The sequence below is a fragment of the Terrapene carolina genome, unplaced genomic scaffold (genome assembly GCF_002925995.2).
Source record: "Terrapene carolina triunguis isolate 2854851 unplaced genomic scaffold, T_m_triunguis-2.0 Scaffold58, whole genome shotgun sequence".
NCBI lineage: Eukaryota > Metazoa > Chordata > Testudines > Emydidae > Terrapene > Terrapene triunguis.
In genome coordinates this window covers 8943325-8966077 of record NW_020664409.1, presented here as the reverse complement: position 1 = coordinate 8966077, position 22753 = coordinate 8943325, and the positions used below count along the sequence as shown (strand labels likewise).

The 22753-nt window shown below is 43.7% G+C and overlaps 1 protein-coding gene across 3 annotated transcripts in view; it reads right to left on the bottom strand.

The window, feature by feature from the left end:
* Nucleotides 1-22753, bottom strand: part of E2F3 (E2F transcription factor 3) — a 56629-nt gene that overhangs the window by 10029 nt on the left and 23847 nt on the right. For all 3 annotated transcript variants that reach the window (XM_024217565.3, XM_024217574.3, XM_024217583.3), the window contains exon 2: nucleotides 4257-4368. In XM_024217565.3, coding sequence (XP_024073333.1) covers nucleotides 4257-4368 — 112 coding nt within the window. The remainder of the gene's footprint in view (nucleotides 1-4256; nucleotides 4369-22753) is intronic.

Genomic DNA, 22753 nt, shown 5'->3' with positions numbered 1-22753 from the left:
AGCCCCCTCAGTTCCTTCTCGTCGGCTAATCTGACAGAGGGGCAGGCCAGGGGTGGGGGTGGAATGGATTTGAGCAACACATCTCCAAGAACAACAGTTACGGAAGGTCAATAACGTTTTTCTTCTTCGAGTGATTGCTCATGTCAGTGCCTAAGTAGGTGACTGCCAAGTAGTTGCACAGGTCGAGGGTTCGGAGTTCATTGGCATGCTGATTGTAATACCACTCGGCTGAAACCTGAGTCGTCTCTAGCTGCTGGGTGATGGCGTAATGAGAGGTGTGGACTGACACGACACCATATGCCGCTCTACGCATATCCCGTATAGGAACTTGAGCCACAAACGCTGCTGAAGATGCTTGAGCCCTTGTAGAATGCGCCATCAGGGTAAGAGGAGAGGGGTCCTTCGCCGGGTCATAGCATGTGCAGATATAGGAAGTGATTCACAAAGAAATTCTCTGGGCCGAGACTGGAAGGCAGACAGAATGAAAGGCAATGGCTACGAAAAGCTGAGTAGATTTCCGAAATTACTTAGTCCTTTCTATGTAGAAAGCTAGTGCACGTCTGACATCCCGCGAGTGGAGTCTCTGTTCCTCTCTGTTGACTTGCGGTTTCGGATAGAAGACTGGTAAGAAGACATCCTGGTTACTATGGAATTGTGAGACCCCCCTTTGGAAGGAAGGCCAGATGTAGCCGCAACTGAACCTTGTCCTTGAAGATAACTGTATATAGTGGTTCCGACGAAAGGGCTCGGATCTCCAAGACCTTTCTGGTAGAAGTAATGGCCACCAGGAAGGCCACCTTCCAGGATAAGTAGAGGAGGAACGCTAGCCCCCAGCTCGCCCCTTCTGTCCGTGCCCCCCCACCCCCCCCCCCCCCAGACACGAGCCCCCCCCCCCCCCCCCCTCCGGAGCCCCCGGGCCCCCTGCCCCCTCTGTGGCCGGAGCAATGAGCCTCCCCCCCCCCCACCTGGAAGAGCCCCGAACACACCCTCTCCTTGCCTGGAGGAGCCCTGGGCCAGCCACAGCCATGCCTTCCCTACTCTCCCCTCCTCAGACCCCAAGCCACCTGGGAAAAGCCGCAGCGTCTCTTCCCAAAGAACTTGCGCTTTCATTAACCCCATACAGGTTCCAGAGTGGCTGAGGAGGTGGTATCTGGTATTCAGCTTCCTGGGTTCATCAGTAATCTCTCTGGACTCCCCCCGCCACCTCCCCATGCCTATTATACCCGCCACCCATGTTGCCAGCGGTTCAAAGAGAGGTCCCATTAGCCTGGCCAACACCAAGTTGCGGTCCTGGGAGGGAGTGGCTGCTGTACCTGGGGGTATAATCTCTCCAAGCCCTGTTGTGCCTTGTCACAAACAGATCTATCTGGAAAGTCCCCAACTTCTGGAAGAGGCCTTTCCCGACATCTGGACGGATGACCATTGGAGAAGGCTCTGCTGAGGTGATCCACTAGCTAGTTCTGTGACCCCAGGAGATAGAAGGGTTCAAGATGGATCAAGTGGGCTACTGAAAATTCCCAGAAGAAAAGAGTTTCCTGGCACAGGTGAGAGGAATATGCTCTACCCTGCCTGTTTACATAAAACATCACTATCGTGTTGTCTATAAGAACCGAAACACACTTGCCCTTCAGGAGAGGTTGGAACGCCTGGCAGACTAGGCGAACCACCCTGAGCTCCCTGACGTTGATGTGTAGCGAGAGGCCCTGAGTTCTAAAGGACCCCAAATGAGCTCCCCAGCCCACTGCCGAAGTGTCTGTGATGAGACACATTCACGGTTGGGGTCTCAAGAATGGGACTCCTGCACACACTGCCCATGGAACCAACCACTAAAGAAGGGAGGCGATCACTGGTGGAGGAAGTGTGATGACCATGTCTAAGTGATGTCGGCCCAGTGCATACGCCAATCAAGCCTGAAGAAGTCTGAGCCACAGCCTCGCATGTTGCACCGCATAGGTGCATGAAGCCATATGGCCTAGGAGCTTTAGGCAGTTTCTTGTAATGTGATGGGGTGGTTTCTGAGGCTTCTATGAGCGCCTCTATTGCTCAGAACTGGGCTTCCAGGAGGAAGGCTCTGGCTTGGACCAAGTCGAGAATCGTCAGGATGAATTCTGTCCTTCGAACGGGGGAGAGAGTAGACTTCTGGATATTTATCAACAGGTCTAAGTCCTGGAAAACTGACTGCATTAACTTTACATTTGTCTCCACCTGGGTCTTGGTGCAACCTCTGATCAGCCAGTCGAGGTAAGGGTAGACCTGAACCTCCCTGGTTGGAATGGTTTTCTTTGGTGCCGGAGATGACGGGGGGTGCTGAGGTTCCTGAGAAGCAGAAACAACGTCCGTTCTTGGTGCCGGGGGTGACGACGGGTGCTGAGGCTCCCTAAGAATCGCCAGGGCACTCCTAACAGAGGCTGAAGTACTCAGTGCCACAAAGTGGGGTTTGTTAACCTAACTAACTGTTCTAACAACTACAATAATGGTAACTATATGCACCAAGTAGAAATAAAGTCCACTGAAGGTGTACTTGCAAATATAAGGACGAGGTAGTTTCACCGACTGTCGCAGGTGGTAAGAAGGAACTGGGGGATGCAGGTCGGCGGGCCCCTTTATACTGGCACTATGAGCGTGCTAACCCAGGGGGCACCAGAGCTCGACCTGACAGATACCACTGAGAGAAAAATTTTCTGGCGGCCGTGCTCGGGACAAGCACACACGTACTTTGGAATTGACATGAGCAAGCACTTGAAGAACTAAGTAGTATTCCAAACTATTTCTATATTTGGTGCTGCACACCCTGATTTTGTTGGTCTTGTAATCTCTGAAGATACAGAGAATACAAAACGTTTCAAACTCTTGCATCAGGACAATAAGCCAGCCAGTAACCAAAAAGGGTTAAGAAGAAGATTCCCCTATGGGCAGATTATACCACAGTTTTCCACTATTGGGTTTCTCGCACCTTCTTTCAAAGCTTCTGGTACCAGCTACTCTCTGAGAAGGCTCTACGCAAGATGGATCACTGGCCTGATCCAGTATGGCAGTGTCTACGTTCCCACATCTAATTGTAAAAGTCAGGCTATGTCTACACTACGGACCTTACAGTGGAACAGCTGTACCGCTACAGTTCTGCTGCTATAAGGTCTCTCCTGTAGTCCCTCTTCACTGGCAGGAGAGCGCTCTCCTGCCGGCATAATTAAACCACCCCCAATGACCGGCATTATCTAGGTCTGCAGGAGACCCTCTCCTGCAAACATAGCGCTGTCCACACCAGCACTTTTTCTGGTGAAACTTGTCGGTCAGGAGTGTGTTTTCTCACACCCCTGACCAACAAAAGTTTTACCAACAAAAGTGGTAATGTAGACAAAGCCTTAGTCAATCTGAAATCTAACCTAGAAGTGGGCACTAAGAGTATCCTGAAATTAAAGAATATTGTGTCTTTCCTATGGAGATATATTCATCCACCCACTCACAAAAGGAGGCAATTTGTACCTATTCCTTTGGCAGATTCAGGGTCGACACAGGGACACTAAGGTGAGCTAATCCAAATTAACTAAAGCTGTGGATTTAAAGCAGTTTAGTTAAGCCACATTAAACCCCTTTGTGGGCAGTCTCATTCAGAATTAAAGAGGCCTCCATTTGTTTTAAATGAAGCTAAACAGGTTTAATGTGGTTTAACTCAGTGGTTCTCAACCAGGGGTAGGCATACCCCTGGGGTTACGCAGAGGTCTTCCAGAGAGTACATCAACTCATCTAGATATTTGCCTAGTTTTACAACAGACTATATAAAAAACACTAGCAAAGTCAGTACAAACTAAAATTTCATATAGACAATTACTTGTTTATACTGCTCTATATTCTATACACTGAAATATAAGTACTGTACAATATTTATATTGATTTATTTTATAATGATATGGTAAAAATGAGAAAGTAAGCAATTTTTCAATAACAGTGTGCTGTGACATTTTTGTATTTTTGTGTCTTGATTTTGTAAGCCGGTAGTTTTTAAGTGATGTGAAACTTAGGGGTAGGCAAGACAAATCAGACTCCTGAAAGGGGTACAATAGTCTGGAAAGGTTGAGAGCCACTGGTTTAACGAATCTGCTTTAAATGCACATCTTTAGTTAATTTGGATTAATTTTCCTGAATGTTCCTCTACAGACAAGGCCTTTGGCTGTTGGGTTTTTAGGAAAAGACATCATAAAGGAAGTCCAATATAGCTTTAAGCCACACACCACAGAGCATAACAAAAGTTTCCTTACTTTTTGGACTATCTGGACTTCTTGTTGCAGCTCTTCCTTTTCCTTTTGGGGTTTTTAATCCTTCAGCAAGATATTGGTGACCACTTTCTCCTAGTTCCAGCCTTCGCTTTGCCTGTTAAGAAGCAAATTTTGTATTACTGGAGTGTCATAAAAGTACATTGCACTTTACAAAGCATAGAATAATGGAGAAGTGCGGGTGGGAAGGGAGGGGAGGAAGGACAGACGGAAGAGAACTTTACACAGCAACCTATCTATCTAGGTTCTTATTCCACACTCATCACTATGGTATGAATGTCTACTGGCACCTTAAAACAATTTTAATATTTTACTTAAAGGTCACAATGATGGCTACATTTGAATAAGCAAGTAGATCTTTTAATTTTAAAAGAAAACTGAGTTAGGGACATATTTCTAGGATAGTATCTAGCGAAGTTTGACTTTCTTGCACTATATGTCAGAGATCTAAAAATATTTCTACCTACCACTGTATTAAGAGTTCTAGTTACAGCACAGAGTGTAACATTAAGGGTGAGCTCGCAAATACACACAATGACTTACTTGTACAGCTACATTTTTAGTGAAACATTTTTTTAGGATTCTGTGTATCATCAGAAGACTGCGCCAAGTTATATTTGTGTAAATTAGATTTCACGTGCACCATCTGACTTGGTAGCTATGAGAAGTTCACAAATACCAATAATAAAGTTACAGCAGTGCTACAATGAACATGGCACCAAGAAGTAAAATGTCTAAGCATGGGAGAAAGAAGGAAATCTGGCCATCTTGAAAGAGTCTTGCCATCATCTTGGATTATTTTTGCCTTAATCAAGAAGACAACCATTCAGTTTAGCCTACCAAGTGAACTAGAATATATAAAAATTTATTCTGAAACCCAGACTGGAGAAAATGGACCAGTGACAGCATCAGAAAAAGGCTGTTTGAAGACTGTCTACCCAATGTGTTCACGTATGAAGAAGTAAAGCTGTGTACAACCTTGCAAGAAATGAAAGAGATGGCTGAAACTCTGACAAGACTGATCTGCTGAATTAGATAGCAATATAAAGATAGACAAACAACATAAAACATCATCATTAGTGTGAATCCTGTTCCTAGATACCTGAACTATTAATTTTGGAAGCAATTCCATGTCATGCCATTAGCCACTGAAATTGGACCTGGGGATAGCTGATTCATTATCCTAACAAGAGGAGCATTAACTTGAATACACACAAATGGGAAGGTAAAACCCGTTTCTAACAAAATTTGCCTGCATAGCTGTTTCCAAAAAATGGGGCTAATACAACTAGATTTTATGATTCAGAGTACTTTATTTTATTTATTTAAAACAGACTGACAAATAATCGAACACCAGAGAACTGTATCCTAGAAAAATCTGCTCTGGCCCAAAGCAGGACTGCACATTCCGTTATGGAGCTGTAAATAGTGATATTTTTCTTCTATTTTTTTTTAATGTGTGCATTTTATTACTGGTTTGTCTCAGAGAGCTCTAAATATATTCAATTTGTATTTACTTTTTGATAACTGACATCTTTGTGTTGGACTCCCTTTGTGAACCTAAGGCTCATTAACATTAGAGTCAAGGCACAGAGGTTCATCTTACCCCACAACACAGACACACAATTCACAAGCTGCTCTGAGTTATATTTATCTTTGAGTTAAGAGGGTAGGGGACTAATTCACAGATGACATAACTGCAAGTGAGCTATCCTACATTTCCTCACAAGCACAGACAAAAGTATGCTGCTGCAGCCAGACATCCTGAAACAACAGCTCTCTAAAAAGGTCGGAGTTGCCTCTGTTCATCTCAATAGGGCATTAACTCTGCAATCCAAGCCTGGCCATTTAAAATGTTGTTGTTAACAGAAACATCCTGCTAATAGACTTTAGCCTGTGTGATTGGATTAATTTGACAAAGATATTACACAGGAACGAGATAAAACTCACTTGGTTTTTAAAATTTTTGTTTCTTCATCCGAGGACTCGGGGATGGAGGGAGGCAGGCAGGGAGAGAAAGGGAGACACTTCAGGATACAGCAAAACCAGGCCACAGGGATTGTGTTAAGAGAAGAATGAAAGATCTCAGGAATATGTGGTGGGGAGAGTTTTTTTTCCTTTTAAACAACACTTCATGAAATAATTATATTATTGAATAGTTTTAAACATCAACACATGTTTTGTGTGGAATGAATTTGCTAACTAATCCTTGGCTCTCTCCTTCTCCAGCCCCACAGATTTTGCAAATATTTTAGGGAAAACAATTTAGAGATTTGTAGTGGCCATAGCCAACGGAAGGTTTACATAAGCATATCTAAGAATATATAGCAAATAGGAGCTTTCTTTAAGGACTTGCCTGCTAACACCCTACAACCTTCTCCTCTGAACTTTATATTACTAAGTACCAACCATGGTTATTCAAACAGCATCTTTTAGCTGCTTCCAATAGTACTGCATGTTTGTGTGTTTTTCAGAAGGTGTTTAAAACAGCAGAATGGTCTTGTCAGTTAACACTGACTATATAGCACTATATGTATACACAGGCAGAGCAGGACTATGGCTCTCTGGCAATTAGCACAGATACTACTTCAGAGAGTTATTTTGGAGAACACAAAGGATTTGTATAGGATATGGAATAAGACTTTTAAGAACATTTTCTGGATATTCAGAAGAGTAAAACAGCTTGGTAAATAAGTATTTTAAGAAGCAGTTTCAGCAAATCCTTTTTAGACTGTTTTAATTGCAAGCCAGACATATTATACTTCAGATGGGAAGTGTATTTTTGCATATCCCATATTTGATAAAGATCCAAAAGTGGTTGAAACAGTGTGTTCTCTCAGTTTCCTCTATTGTAGTAAGGCTGTAGGCCAAGGGTTTCGTTGCTCATTTCACTTGACTAATGATTTTGTGTCCCCAACTTGAGGCACCCTAAAGGAGTCTAATTTTCAGAGGGTAGATGTTCGGCATTTTCTGAAATCAAGCCCCCTTTGGAGGGATCTCAAGATTGACATTCAACAATTGAGGCAGATTAATTCAGAAGTTGCTTTTGAAAAATCAGGTTATTCATATATTTTTCTAGATCAGAAACTTTGAGACAATTTTAATAATTAGTTTGATACTCCTCTTAGTTGCTCCCATATAAAAAAAAAAATCAGTTTTCTTAAGCATTTAGGGACTCCCTTTTGTTTGTTTTTCTAAAAAAAATAAATAAACTTATTGTGACCAAAAGCACCATTATATTCACACACCTATGCATTATTGTAATAATCTTTGTGCAAAATATGGCTTGTAAAGTATGAAAAAACTAAGACGTGGATCATCAATATTCTTGTGTTGTATATGTATGAAATGCGTACTAACAGTTATGAACATGAGCTGAAATTATGACTACAATGTGTTTACCAGACAAGTCTGGGGAGCAGTTAAACCGATTTCTCAACAACAAAGGACAAGCTGATGCCTTTAGTCAAGTGTTAAAGTTAATGGGCAATCACTGGTCAAGTGGCCAATCTTTGGCAAAAAAGAGAGGCAGAAACAGATAGATCTGCATTTTAGCAAACAACAACATGGAACCTCTTTCACCAAGAGACTCCATGCCTCCTTCTTCACAGCTGGAATGAATTTTATTGAGGAGTAACCCTCCGGAAAATGCATTTCAAAGGGTGACTGGACTACAAAAGTGAGGGCCAAAAACACCCCAGTCTCTCTCTGTTTCACCTAAGACAACAAAGAAACCAGCCCTTTGACTTTGGAGGGAGATCCTGACCTGAGAATTTGGTCATCCATGTTGCTGGGAACCTATGGTAAGGATTTGACTTTGAACCAAGTCTAGTTTGTTAAGTTTTAGCTACAAGGAAGTGTTTTATCTTTATTTTTCTTGTATCCATTTCTGACTTTAATACCTTATACTTGTACTCACTTAAAACCTCCTTTCTGTAATTAAATAAACTTGTTTTATTTTTAAACTAAACTAATCCAGTGCTGTGTTTAAATTGAACTGTTTGGTAACTCCAGTTAAAGAAGCAAACTGTTGAATACTGACCCTTTAAAGGGCAACGGACCTTTAATATCTGAACTGTCCAGGAGAGGGAGAAAATTCTAGACTCAGTGTGTTGGGGTCACCCTGCAAGTAGTAACCAGGGCTGCTGGAAGCCAGATTGTGACTGGAATGTGGCTAACAGGCTACTGGGGTCAGAGCTGGTGGACCAGGGCTGTAGCTATACACCGACACTCAGAGTGTGACCTGCATGCTGGTAGTCTGTTTGTGAGTGGTCTAGGTTGGAAGCTACAACAGCAAAATGCTGAGAGGCACCCACGGTTGTGTGGCTGGTGTGAAACAACCCTTCACTGGTCTAGATTGAACCTCAGAATGTGACACCATATGACTATTTGGAGGGAAAAATCAGTCAGTGTGTCTCATCTGGTTAACAGTCAAATCCTGCCATCCTGTCATTGGCATTCAAGGTCCAAAGAGCACTGGAACCTCTATGGTTCCACTACAAGAAGGAACAGGCCAAGAAGAAAATGTGAACAAAACACTGACCCCACTGTTCACCACTGGACATGCTATGGGGCAGTGCTCCCTCAAGCTGCATTGAAGGGAGTTCTGGTAAAGAAGTTACATTACTTCACAAACTACAAAGACCAGCAGTACATAGATGACCAGAGCTACTCTTCGCTTCAGCTTTAGGTGGGGCAAAGGACACTCTGTTTCCCCCATCCTCCATACAAAACTTGTATACTTGGGTTTTCTGCAAGGGACAATAATTGTGCCCTTTGTTTTAGAAGTGAAGAAGATAATATTTGACTAACTAGAAAAAGGCAGTTTTCCTTCAAGCTCATACTAAGCTCATACTCTTGCACTTTTTTTAATATAGCTTTTCCCGTTCTTAGTACTTCAGTGTAGGCCAATTTTTAACTCAGAAGTTTTCCTATTGACAGAACGTAAAAAAGCAGCCACAATTTTATCAGGTCTCAGTCAACAAACCTACAGATAACAATAAAATGTCTACCCTGGTCAGCTTCTTTCTCCCAAGAGACATCCAGAGAAACCAGTATAGGATAGACCTCTGCTAAAAACATGGAGGGAACAAATTTTTATTTTTTAAGTCAGGCCTCTCTTTTTGAAGCAGCAGTTTGCAGCGACAGTCAGAGCCAGGTAGATTCTAATTACCTTATTAATCAATCTGCAAATAAAATAAAAACTGCTTGTTTGAAAAAGGAATCAGACTCTGAAAGTTGGTCAGTAAGTCTTCAGCTTTGATAGATGCTTACATAAGGTACATAGAATGCTTCTTAAGTTGTACAGGAGCCCAAAGAAACACCCTAGGAATCCTAGTGAAAGCAAGGAAGATTTGATGCAACTGCATATAGTAAATCAAGGGAAACTAACTGAAGTGGTGGAGAATAGGGTTAAAGACAGACATTTGGATCCCTGATGTCCTTGTTAAGGAGTGGTTCAAACACACAGGAGAGAAATTCAGCAGATATTCATTCTACTTGCAGCTCTACACTGGGGTCTATTCCCAACTCTACCACAGACTTCCATTTGAGACACTGCACAAGTTACTTAATATTTATGCTTATTCCCCAATCTGTAAAATGAAGATAACACAGGGATGCTGAATTCCTAAATCATTCATGGCTGCTTTGTAGGTACTTTAAGACAGTCAAATGGAAAGCACTAAGAGGTACTGATACATTAGATATTATTAAAATATTTTATTATTAAAATATATGAAGAAATGTGAAAGAACTGATGAAAGATGCTAGGTAAAGAAGCTCCAGATGTTACTATCATCATAGTAGTCTTTTAAGGTTGGGAATGGACACTAATAGCTGCTAGACTAAGGTTTATCCTTTTTTCCCCAAAAACAAGGGAAATGATTCCCCTCCCGCCCCCCATGTGGCTCATTGTAGTACTGAAATTTATCACACTGTGGGATTCCTGAACAATCAGTGGAGCCTTTCCAAAACATTATCAGATCCAATCAGAAAGGAATAGGGCATTAGGAACTGAGATTACCTGGAGTTCTAGCATTAAAAGATCCACCAGAATGAATTAGAGGATTTATTTATTTTTAAAGCAGACTGCATTACATGAAAGCTCCTGTGCTGCCTCTGGCAGAGCAAGGGGAATTACACCCCCATTTTTTTAAAAAAGCAAACAACGTACAGGGCCGGCTCTGGCTTTTTTGCCGCCCCAGGCTTTTTTGCCGCTCCGGCCAGAGGCTGCGCCGGGGGGAGGGCGGCGAGCCCCGCCGGGGCTCCGCTCTCCCCGGCGGCCAGAGGCTGCGCTGGGGGGAGGGCGGCGAGCCCGGCCGGGGCTCCGCTCTCGGGCCGGAGCGCAGCGCCGCCCGCCTCCAGGTGCCGCCCCAAGCACCAGCTTGGTGGGCTGGTGCCTGGAGCCGGCCCTGACAACGTAGCAGCATCCACTGGGGACAGAATCAAGTACAGTAATACATCTATATGAAAAAACAATGAGCACTCTGAGCTGAAAGATAAATTTCTAGTGTTGTGCTGCAGATTATAGCCAGGCTCACAAATACCATCTATATTTAAAATTGACTTACACTTCCATTATAAACCCCTGTTTTCAGTTATTTATAAGTTCGCCAAATTTTAGCCACTTGGTCTGAAATTTTACATGTGGGATTTCTGCCTAAGGCTGGATTGTTTTGGAAAATTTCAGCCAAAACAATTTAGCCTTTTCCAAGAATTAGGCTAAGGGAAAATATGTTTTGCCCACGTTACAAAAAAAGAGAGAAGCTCTAATGCCCCCATGCTTTCAAGCAGGGAGATTAAATTTGGCAGGGGAGTGGCCTTTCGGTCAGGGATGTGCCTTTTGCCATCCCTCTGAAAATCCACCCACATTTGGCCAAGTTATAAACCTATGAAAAACTGCAGTTCACATATTTTAAGTACAGACTTTAGATTTTAGCAGTTACATTCCCTCACTGAGCATGCTCCATCCCCTCACAGTTCCTGCATACGCCTGGATTGCACACATACCATCCCCACAGAGCATCTGAGCACACTCCAGCCTACGGCTACAAGGGCTCAGAAGTATTTTCCCTGTAACTGCTGCTCCAGGCTGGCCATCAGAATGGAAAGCAGGGAGCTTGTCTTTCCTTTGCTTCGGTGACTACTGGCACTCATGCAGCATGGACAAGAAAATATAGAATCATGGAGAGATAGGGCTGGAAAGGACCTTCAGAGGTCCAGCCTCTTGCACTGAGGCAGAACCAAGTATCCCAGATCATCCCTGACAGGTGTTCAACCTGTTCTTAAACACCTCCAAAGATGGGGATTCCACAACTTCCCTTGAAAGCCTATTCCAGTGCTTAACTATCTTTATACTTAGAACATTTTCCAAATGACTAACCTTAATCCCTCTTGCTGCAAATTATTTCTTGTTCAACCCCAGTGGACATGGAGAACAACTGATCACCATCCTCTTTATCAGGTCTCTTCCTCCCCCCTCCCCACCTCCTGTCTTTGTCCAAATCTGACTTCCATGTGTGGTGCTCAGAACTGGAACCAACTCAGAGGCCTTGCCAGTGCTGAGTAGAGTGGGGCAATTACTTCCCGTGTCTTACATATGACAATCTTGTTATTTCAACCCAGAATGTTATTAGCCTTTTTAGCAGCTGCATCACATTACTGACTCATTTTGTGAACCATTACAACCCCCACATCCTTTTCAGTAGTAGAACTGCCTAGCCAGTTATTCCCCCATTTTGTAGTTGTGCACTTCCTATGTGTAGCACTTTACACTTGTCTTTACTGAATTTCATCTTGTTGATTTCAGACCAATTCTCCAATTTGCCAAGGTCATTTTTAAATCTAATCCTGTCCTCCAAAGTGGAGCAACCCATCCCAGTTTGGTGTTATGTGCAAATTTTATAAGCATACCCTCCCTTCCATTACCCAAGTCTTTAATGAAAATATTGAATAGTACCGAACTCAGGACAGACTCCTGCGAAACCCCACTAGATACATCCCCCGAGTTTGACAGCAAATTAGTAGTCTGATGTGATTGGAAAAGGGACAAAAGTGAGATTAAGGAAAGGAAAAAGAGTAGACTAGGACAAGGAATGTGGTGAGACAGATGCAGGGAGAGATACTGGAATTGACTGGGCAAGAAGACTGGGAGTTGGGAGTATAGGCTGGGAATAGGACTTGGCAACGGGAAATGGGGAGTGGAATAGAAGCCAGTTGGCTGACGGGGAGAGAAACAGAAGACAGTGATTCAACGAGAGCTATGGGACAGTGGCAGATTTAACCATCAGCAGGGTCAGCAAATGTTGACTTGGGTTCCATCTGGTTCACACGCACACCCCTGCCATCTTTTCCCAGTGGCAGAACAACAAAAAGATGGGCCCTTGGGTAGGTTTTATTTGTGGGCTCCCTCGAGTGTCCCACATTCAAATAAACTCACTCCTCTCAGCCCAGCTCCATGCCATGGCATCTGCTCCCTTTGCTCCAGGCCCCGCACGAGTGCTGCTGCCACTAGAGCCATCACCACTGCACCTGCCAAAGTCAGAACTGCTGTTGCGGGAGGCAGAGCAGCGAACCATCGCTGCTGCTGCCACCAGAGCTAGAGTCAAAGCTGCCAGGAAGAGTAGCGTGCCGATTCCTGCTACCTGCATTTGAATGTGCCTGGGCAATGGAAAGGGAGGATGGGCCTCCGACCAAAACAGAAGCTCTGCCATTGGCGGTCTCACTCCTCAGAATTTGTGGCAGAATAACTGTTTTGGAGGCCCCACTTGTGGGAAAATTCAAATGTGAACAGTGGGGACCAGTGCACTGCAGCAGGCTGCAAACAATGGTGCCAGCAGCCTATTGTGTGTCTGAACAGCTCCGAGCCTGCAGGGGCCCTCCAAAGTTCATGGGCCCCTTGACTGCTGCTCCAGCTATTCATCTGCTACTGCCATCTCCTCCCCCATTTGATTCTGGAGCCCCACCTCATTGAATCACTGTCATCTGTTACCACCAACCAACTGGTTTCTACTCCACTCCCCATTTCCCTTTTCAAGTCCTATTCCCAGCTTACCCTCCCCACTCCCAGCCTCCTTGACCAGCCAGTAACTGAGTCAGTCACCATGGCAAGGGTGACTCAGGGTTGATGCAATTGCATAGGCTGCATGTGTCTAACACCACCCCTGGCCATCAGCCATTTTTATAGGAGTTTCAGGGGACCCACACCCACCTGTCCTGCAGTGCCTTTGCAAAATCGCACAACATTTGAGCATGGCCAGCCCAGTGTCTGGTAGCAGCAGACGTTTCCTACCTGGGCATGCTCCAGCACTGCCAGGGCTGCTATTGGGAAAAGTCGTGTGTTTCCATAGCCTCCTCTTGCTGTGGGACACTGAGAGATGTGTCTGCCTGCTGTGACTTCTCCCTAGCCCACCCCACTCTAGGTCTGCCTATTTCTACTAGATTCTGCACAGGGGGGAAAAACAGCATGTTTAGGATTACCCTCACAGCTGAAGGATAAAATTCAGCAGCACAAAAACACACTTTATTTAGGCCTATACTTCCAACTTAGTTATTCTCATACCGGAAGGTATTTTAAAATGAAAACCATAAATACAAATGCAAGTCTGGTTTTAGAAAGAAAAAGATTGTTATTAACAAACTACTCTAAAGATCCTAAGCAGCAGAAGCTATCATTCTGTAAACTTCCTGATCAAATCCTGAAGTCTGGCGTAAAGTCAAGAATTGCACCTCAGTTCAGCAAACAATGACAGACTCATGCTTAAGTCAGGAAAATGATTTGTGCATACCATTGAAGTTGTACCTGTAGTAGTAGCTGATCGTATTTCAAGATAAACTTTTCTTGAAATCAGCAACACTGAAGACCCTGTAGATGAGTTACAAACCAACAAAGCCAGAGATGCCAAAGATGATCTTAAAACCAAAAAACTCAAGGACAGATGAATCTGAAAGGAGCAAAACCAAAGGCCCTCTAGATGAGCAGGTCAACAATGAAGCAGGTCAAAGCAGTCTCCCTGCTGAAATACATTTGAAGTTCCCATCTGATTAGTCACTTTTCAAGATTCTGTTTTATGCGAGGGATTCCAGGAGGTATCTACTCTATTTGGTTTCCTCCATCCTAGCCAACTTAAAAATATAACTTTACGAGAGTCAAAGGAGTAAGTCGTTAAACTCATTGGAAAATAATTTTTCTTTAGACTTGATTCACGAGATGTATTTTAAGATGTATTGTTTTGCAAAGGACACAGAGGTGTGCAGTTTGTCACTCGGAGTCCAGAGCTACTTGAATTTCTTAATGTCAAGTTCTTTTGAGGATGTTTTATTAGAAATGGAAGGTTGTGTAAACTCTTTCTCTATCATACCAATTGGGGTGGCTAGTGCTGAAGTGCAATGAACTCATTAAGACATGTCAAAAAACTACATGCCTTCAACACTATCACAGCTGAATGGCTTTGCTCACCTTGCAACTGAGAAAGACAAGACAGAAAGGATGGAGCTGGACAGCATCATAAAACAAATAAGAGGACAGAGGAAAATAAAATCGGGGGGTGGAGATGCAGCAGTGGGAAAGAGAGTGAACAGAAGGCTTAGAATAGAGCTTTCTGGGAGGGACTCAGAATACAGCTTGTACAAAGGCATGACCATCACTGCCACAGACAGCAAGACTGATTTAACAGACAAAAGCAGAAGTGACAGGAGGAAACAAGAATTACCTGCAAACATATGTAAGTGGCCCAGGGTGTTTAGGAGTTCACTGGGAGGTGGGAGAGAGAAGGGAGCCTTCTCCAGAAGAAGTTACGGTGATCCATTAGCTATACAGTTCAACCAATATGAGCAAAAAGCTCAAATGGAAAACTGTTAAAGTTATTGTGGGGCTAGTGGAGAGATGAGAAGACGACTACCAAGTTACTGCCTTTGAACTTTGAGTGGTGGCTCCATATTCTGTATCGGCCCCTGTTCAGTAGGTATGAGATAAATTTGAAATCTCACACTCTAAGCTCTTGGAAGGAAGAGGGAATTTTTATTTCAATTCTCCTACAGAAACAGTTTCTCTCAGTGGTCCATGTACAGTCACAAGTTTAGGTACAGTCACAGGTACAACAAATAAATCGTACCATGCTATCCTTCATTTCAATTCTGATAATGTGAGAAAGAAGATTCATGAGAAAAGTAGAAAATAAAATGTAATTGGCTGGGATACTTCTCAATTGTTTTCACATGAACTATGTTTTCACCATAAACTAAATTGTGTTCTGAAATATATCTATTTAGAGTCTACACAGGGATTGCATAGGGAGAAAGGGATATTTACCAAACATATTTGCTAGATACAGTTCTTTTAAGGAAGGAGCTGGAAATGGCACTTCACTTAGGAAAATAATACATATTGGTAATGAAGGTTTGCAGGTAGTCCAGCCATGAAAATGAGTATGAGTCAGTGTTATTTCTGGTAACCACAGAAAAATGAGTTCCTTCAAAATTAAATGCCTTGTAAGACAGGGAAGATCTCTAGCTAGGCTAAAATCTTACACATTAGTCAAACTACCTGATTTGCCTGACAGTTTTAATGACAAACACTAGGCATTTAAAGATAAATATTTTGAGAGAGATACAGCTTACAAAATTGTCAAGATCTTTTTAACCAGTAAAAAGAGAAAACAAAACTGAGTGTTTCAAAGTAAAACTGTGCTCAGAGACGTGACTCCATACAAATGGCTCTCCGACAACTCCTTTGTGTACTGACCAAGCTGTTTGCTTATTTCTCATAACAATCAGTTACTTTTCACACTGCAGAGTCACTACAACTGTGTTGCAGAGTAGCAGCCGTGTTAGTCTGTATCCGCAAAAAGAACAGGAGTACTTGTGGCACCTTAGAGACTAACAAATTTATTAGAGCATAAGCTTTCGTGGGCTACAACCCACTTCTTCGGATGCATATAGAGTGAAACATATATTGAGGAGATATATATACACACATACAGAGAGCATGAACAGGTGGGAGTTGTCTTACCAACTCTGAGAGGCCAATTAAGTAAGAGAAAAAAAACTTTTGAAGTGATAATCAAGATAGCTCAGTATAGACAGTTTGATAAGAAGCAAGTGTGAAAATACTTACAAGGGGAGATAGATTCAATGTTTGTAATGGCTCAGCCATTCCCAGTCTTTATTTAATCCTGAGTTGATTGTGTCTAGTTTGCATATCAATTCCAGCTCAGCAGTCTCTCGTTGGAGTCTGTTTTTGAAGTTTTTCTGTTTTAAGATAGCCACCCGCATGTCTGTCATAGAATGGCCAGACAGGTTAAAGTGTTCTCCCACTGGTTTTTGAGTATTATGATTCCTGATGTCAGATTTGTGTCCATTAATTCTTTTGCGTAGAGACTGTCCGGTTTGGCCAATGTACATGGCAGAGGGGCATTGCTGGCACATGATGGCATATATCACATTGGTAGATGTGCAGGTGAACGAGCCCCTGATGGTATGGCTGATGTGATTAGGCCCTATGATGATGTCACTTGAATAGATATGTGGACAGAGTTGGCATCGGGCTTTGTTACAAGGATAGGTTCCTGGGTCAGTGTTTTTGTTCAGTGATGTGTGGTTGCTGGTGAGTATTTGCTTTAGGTTGGGGGGTTGTCTGTAAGCGAGGACAGGTCTGTCTCCCAAGATCTGTGAGAGTAAAGGATCATCTTTCAGGATAGGTTGTAGATCTCTGATGATGCGCTGGAGAGGTTTTAGTTGGGGGCTGAAGGTGACAGCTAGTGGTGTTCTGTTATTTTCTTTGTTGGCCCTGTCTTATAGGAGGTGACTTCTGGGTACTCGTCTGGCTCTGTCAATCTGTTTTTTCACTTCAGCAGGTGGGTATTGTAGTTTTAAGAATGCTTGATAGAGATCTTGTAGGTGCTTGTCTCTATCTGAGGGATTGGAGCAAATGCGGTTATATCTTAGAGCTTGGCTGTAGACAATGGATCGTGTGGTGTGTCCTGGATGGAAGCTGGAGGCATGTAGGTAAGTGTAGCGGTCAGTAGGTTTCCGGTATAGGGTGGTATTTATGTGACCATCGCTTATTAGGACAGTAGTGTCCAGTAGCGTACAGCTGTGGCGGATGGAACTGAATTCTTTTGTAGCTTGTATATAAGGAACTGTTAATTCAGGCCAAAGTTTTCAAACACGTGTGCCTAAATTAGACTCCTAATTCCATAAATAGGCACCACAGGTAAATTTACCAAATTAAGCTATACTGGTATAAAATTCCACACTGAGCAGCTGCAGCCCGTCTTCATTAGCAGTTGCCCTCATATAGCTAAAATCCATGCAGTTACACTGATAAAATGGCCTGATTTTCATAATTTTAACACCTGTAACTAAGGTTATACAATACCTCTCAAAATGAGGCCACTTAGGCTATGTCTACACTATCGCGGTAAGTTGACCTACGCTATGCAACTCCAGCTATGTGAATGACGTAGCTGGAGTAGACATACCTTAGGTCGAGTTACCGCGGGTCTACAACACAGGAGGTCGATGGGAGAAAATCTCCCATCGACCTACCTGACTCTTCTCGTCGGGGGTAGAGTACAGGGGTCGACTGGAGAGCGATCTGCAGTCGATTTGGTGGGTCTTTACTAGACCCGCTAAATTGACCGCCGGTGGATCGATCTCAGAGTGTCAATCCTGGCTGTAGTGTAGACCTCCCCTTAGGTGCCTAAATATGGAATTAGGCATCTAATTTTGGCACACAGGTTTGAAAATTTTATCCCAAATTTCAGCTAAAGAATCTTCATGGCAATGAGACGTATGCCAGAAGAACCCAACAATAGCATTTAGTTCCCAAGTTGAATTTACACAGGTGGCTATCAGAAAAAACTTTATACTTTCAAGTTCAGTAAGTTTGGTATGATTATCTCCAGAACCGTAGACCCTCTCTAAAGTAGCTGAACAAGTTAGCTTCAGATATGATCACCTGTCAAACAGTTGTTACAGTACAATACAGATTGGACATATCTAGGAAGTTACAGTAATCATCTCTGCTGTACATTGACAATATGCATCTCAACCTGATGTGGTAGTGTATACTTTTCACATCACAAGACAGTCTAAAAAGGAATTTTAGTTTTTTTAATATGGATTAATAGTATGCAAACTAAAATGGAAATATAGTAGTGAAGAATGTTAAAAAGATTACATTTATTTTAGACCTATAATTGGTGATTTTCTTGGATAGTTCTGTAATCTAAGGCTACTAATGCGCCCTGGATTTCCAGCATAATGTGCTGCCTAGATTGCAGTACTGTCAGCTGGTATGAGCACCTAGAACTATCCTTTGTTTCTACTGGGGTAACTATTTTCCTGTATGGGACACTTCTTCCATGAGGTTCTGCTGCTCACAGGAAAGGATGGGAGCTCCAGAAACCCCCACAATACCAGCTTCTCTCACTTCCGATTCTCCTGCCTAATGAGTAAGATTACGAGTTTGTCACAGAGGTCATGGAAGTCACGGATTCTGTGACTTTCTGTGACTTCTGCAGCGGTCACCGCCCCTCCCCAACCCCCCCCATCCCAGCAGGAGTTTGGGTGGGTGGCTCAGGCCTGGGGCGCAGGAGGGGGTGAGGGCTCTGGGTGGTGCTTACCTCAGGGGGGCTCCCCGGGAGAGGCGACATCCCTCAGGTCCTGGGGGGGCGCGGCCAGGGGGTTCTGTGTGCTGCCGCAGTTCCCGGCCAATGGGAGCGGTGGAGCTGGTGCTCAGGGAGAAGGCAGCGCACAGAGCTGCGTGACTGCGCCTCCACCTAGGAGCTGAGGGATGTCACCGCTTCCAAGGAGGCGTGGAACTGGGTAGGGAGCCTGCCAGCACAGGTCCCTCTTCTTTTAGCTGTCTCCCCCCCTTAGTTTAACACCCATGATCATGCCAACTACTAGACCTCAAACATTTAGGAAGCCAGAAAATTCATTGGAAGTCAACCACTTTTTGGCTTATGGGTCTTCCTGACACCCAGGGGAGCAAGTTATCCCCTAGAATGCTACATTATGTTAGGCCTTGTCTACACTTAAAACTACAGTGGCACAGCTGCACTCCTGCAGAGCTTCAGTGTATACGCAACCTATGCCAACAAAAGTTTCTCCCATCAGGGTAGATAATCCATGTCCCCAAGAGGCGGTAGCTAACCTGATGGAAGAGTTCTTCCATTGACCTAACGCTTTCTACACCGGGGGTTAGGTCATCTTAACTACATCGCTCAGGGTTGTGGATTTTTCACATCCCAACAGATGTAGTTAAACCGACCTAATTTTCTAGTGTAGACCAGGCCTTAATAACTACTAAAATTTATATTGCACCTTCTTGAATTGCAGGTGTGTAATAAACAACTGAAATATTATTAGCACTAGAATAAGAGGGACAATGTAGCTTATAAGTCTGTGATTATGTAATAAATAAACCAAAGTACTAGTAATGCTTCAGGCCCACATATAGGACTTACCCTATGCTGCACAGGAAATGAATCATCTGAAGTCTGTTCTCGACTGCATTTTTTCCCCCCACAGAATGTGTTACAATTAATTCTTACAGGAAGCCCTGATACCCCACTGTACTAAGTGTAAAGACTTCAGTTAGCACTCTGTGTTGAAATTTGAAAATTGGTTTTCAGGAAGCTGCACACAGTTCTCCACTATCTAACAGCCCAAGATGAGAAACAGGTGTCATCCTGGATAATCATGAAAATGGTCCAATGCTACAACTGCTACACTAGCCTCGTTCTATTGCCAATCATCTTGCTGACAATGGAATCATGTTTGACACCATTAAGGTGGGAGCCCTAAAGACAGAGCTTACAGAAAGTTAATCGACACAGAATAGCAAGGCTGATAAAGAAGGGGAGACGCCACCAACTAGCACCTGGCTGAGAAACCTTGGTTACTGGTGGGAGAGGAAAAAGCAGCACTGCTCATTCTATTTCCACTCCCCATGAACCATTGCTGAGGGTGGGGCAACAAGAATGCAGGGAGACAATTTGGGAAGGAGGAGGGAAGCTGTGTGGTCAGCTATTCCCTGAAGGCTGTATCAGTATCCCAGGATTCCCTAGTGCAAAGCCAGGACACCCACAGAAAACTCTTAGAAATATTGGTCTGTACTTGCAGATATTGGTCTGTTCTTGGCCGGTCTGGGTCTGTCTACACTGCATTGTAAACCCGTATCTGCGGGACCCGAGCTTGTGGATTCAAGTTTTCTCAAGCCCATAGTTGAGCATCTACACTGCATTGTAAACATGTGTTTACAATTGCTGGACCCAGGTCTCACAACTGTGTTAACAAGTGGAAACAGAACTATGCAGACCCTCTGACTCAGGTCTACATCTTGAGCTGCATCCGCACTAGGGGGGCTGGAACAATTTGTATAGTGGGGGTGCTGACAGCCATTGAACCAAACTATAAACCCTGTATATAATGGAAACCACTTCAAGCCAAGGGGTGGAGCAGCACCCCTACACCTGTAGTTCCAGCACCTATGACCCACACTGCAAAATGACAAGGCTTAGACAAGAGTCTCAGTGGAACTCAGGCTCAGACCCAATGCCTCAGGTGGATCCTAGGCCCTGAGCCAGACAGGTGTGTGTGTGGACAGTAGGGGGGTGGTTGGGCTCAAATCTGAGTCTGAGCTCAGGTTTACAATGCAGCATAGACATACTGTATGATACAAAGCTCCTGTAGATGACTGGTAGGCAGAGCTAAGCCTAGGATGCTGTTAAATCATAAAGCATGCTGGAAATGGCTAACATTAAAGTTTTTCTTCCAACAGGTGAGCCAATATCGAAGCAATGTGTATCTTTTATTAGCTCCCACACTGCAATTGCCAAATGACATTACTTCAGAAAGATGGCTACCTCCAGATGTAGTTCAGGAGTGTCAAATGTAATTAATGTCAAGAATGTGTCACCATGAATCAACCCTGAAACAAACATGCCCTACCTGTGAACTTTCAATTAGATGGCATGAGGAAAAAAACCTGGGTGCAGTTTATTTGATTACTCTAGAGATATGTAACGATCAAAGCAAGACACAGGTTAGCTTTAAATTTAACCCGTCCAATTACATCAAAGTTTAACTATCACTTTCATATTTGGTTAACTAATTTACACATTTTATGGAAGTGGCATCTATTGCCTCAATTGGCTAACAACTGCTTGCAATGTTTCATTTTAAAATTCATCATCAACCAACATTTCCACCCTTTCAAAAAGGGAAACTAACCTCATCATTTTAATCAACTAGTTTTGCCCCAAGAAAATAACTGTAATCATGAAGTAGTCCTTTTCAAAACAATGGTCTGTGAGTTTATTTTTGCCTCTTGGACTTGTGAACTCAAAATAAGTTTGTGAACTTCATCTGTTTCCTTATGTGACTTCTATCTAAATGAATAGAAATTAGCACAACTCTGTTAAGAGTCGTTTTTTTAAAAACCAATCCCACACTTGCCTACAAAACTTTCTACTAGGATGGTGATCCTCTGATGCAAGGGAATTCTGTGAAGATGGTGCGAGGTCATGGAGGACTGGTTGGCCAATGATATGAACCCACAACTCCTACTGAAGTCAGTTGGTGGGTCAGGCACTCAAGTCTGAAGGTAGGAATTTGTCCCTTTCTGACCTTGCTTAACTATATTAGCAGAACTCTCAGGAAAGATAGTCATTAGCTTGCTGGCTATTGCCTGGGGTGTAACATCGTAAAAGAAGTCAGAAAACTTAAACAGATGGAAGTAGCAACATTTGATACTTACAAGACATATGACCCTGTCACCTGGGTCTTTTGCACTCTTGTAGCTACACTAGAGTAAACACACTGTAGATGCACTACAATGGTGCAAGACAGGGCCTGCATCCATGCAATTTACATTGCCAGGGTAAGCCACTGTGGCACCAGTTCCATTTTGCACTGGTGCAGGGGTTTGAACCATTGTAGCAACATTGATGTGGTTAACATGATTGCAGGGTTTTTTTTAAGTCTAGACAAGCCCTCAGTTGGAGGGGTTTTCTTTTTTAAGAGAAGTCACAAACTTCCAGACTCAAAGCCAAGAGTCAAAATAGCTGTGATCAGAGAATGTATTGCCTGAGGCACACTGATTGTTTGTAGGAAAGACTGCGAGTTTGTCACGGAGGTCACGGATTCCGTGACTTTCCGTGACCTCTGTGACTTCTGCAGCAGCCACCGCCCCCTGCCGCCCAGCAGCAGCAGAAGTTTGGGTGGGGGGCTCAGAGCTGAGGCGCAGGAGGGGATGAGGGCTCTGGGTGGCACTTACCTCGGGGGGGCTCCCCAGAAGTGGAAACATTCCTTGGCTCCTAGGGGGAGGTGCAGCCAGGGGGCTCTGTGGCTGCGGGCACCATCCCCGCAGCTTCCATTGGCCGGGAACCGTGGCCAATAGGAGCCGCAGAGCCGGCGCTCAGGGAGAAGGCAGCATGCAGAGCTGTGTGACTGCGCCTCCACCTAGGAGCTCA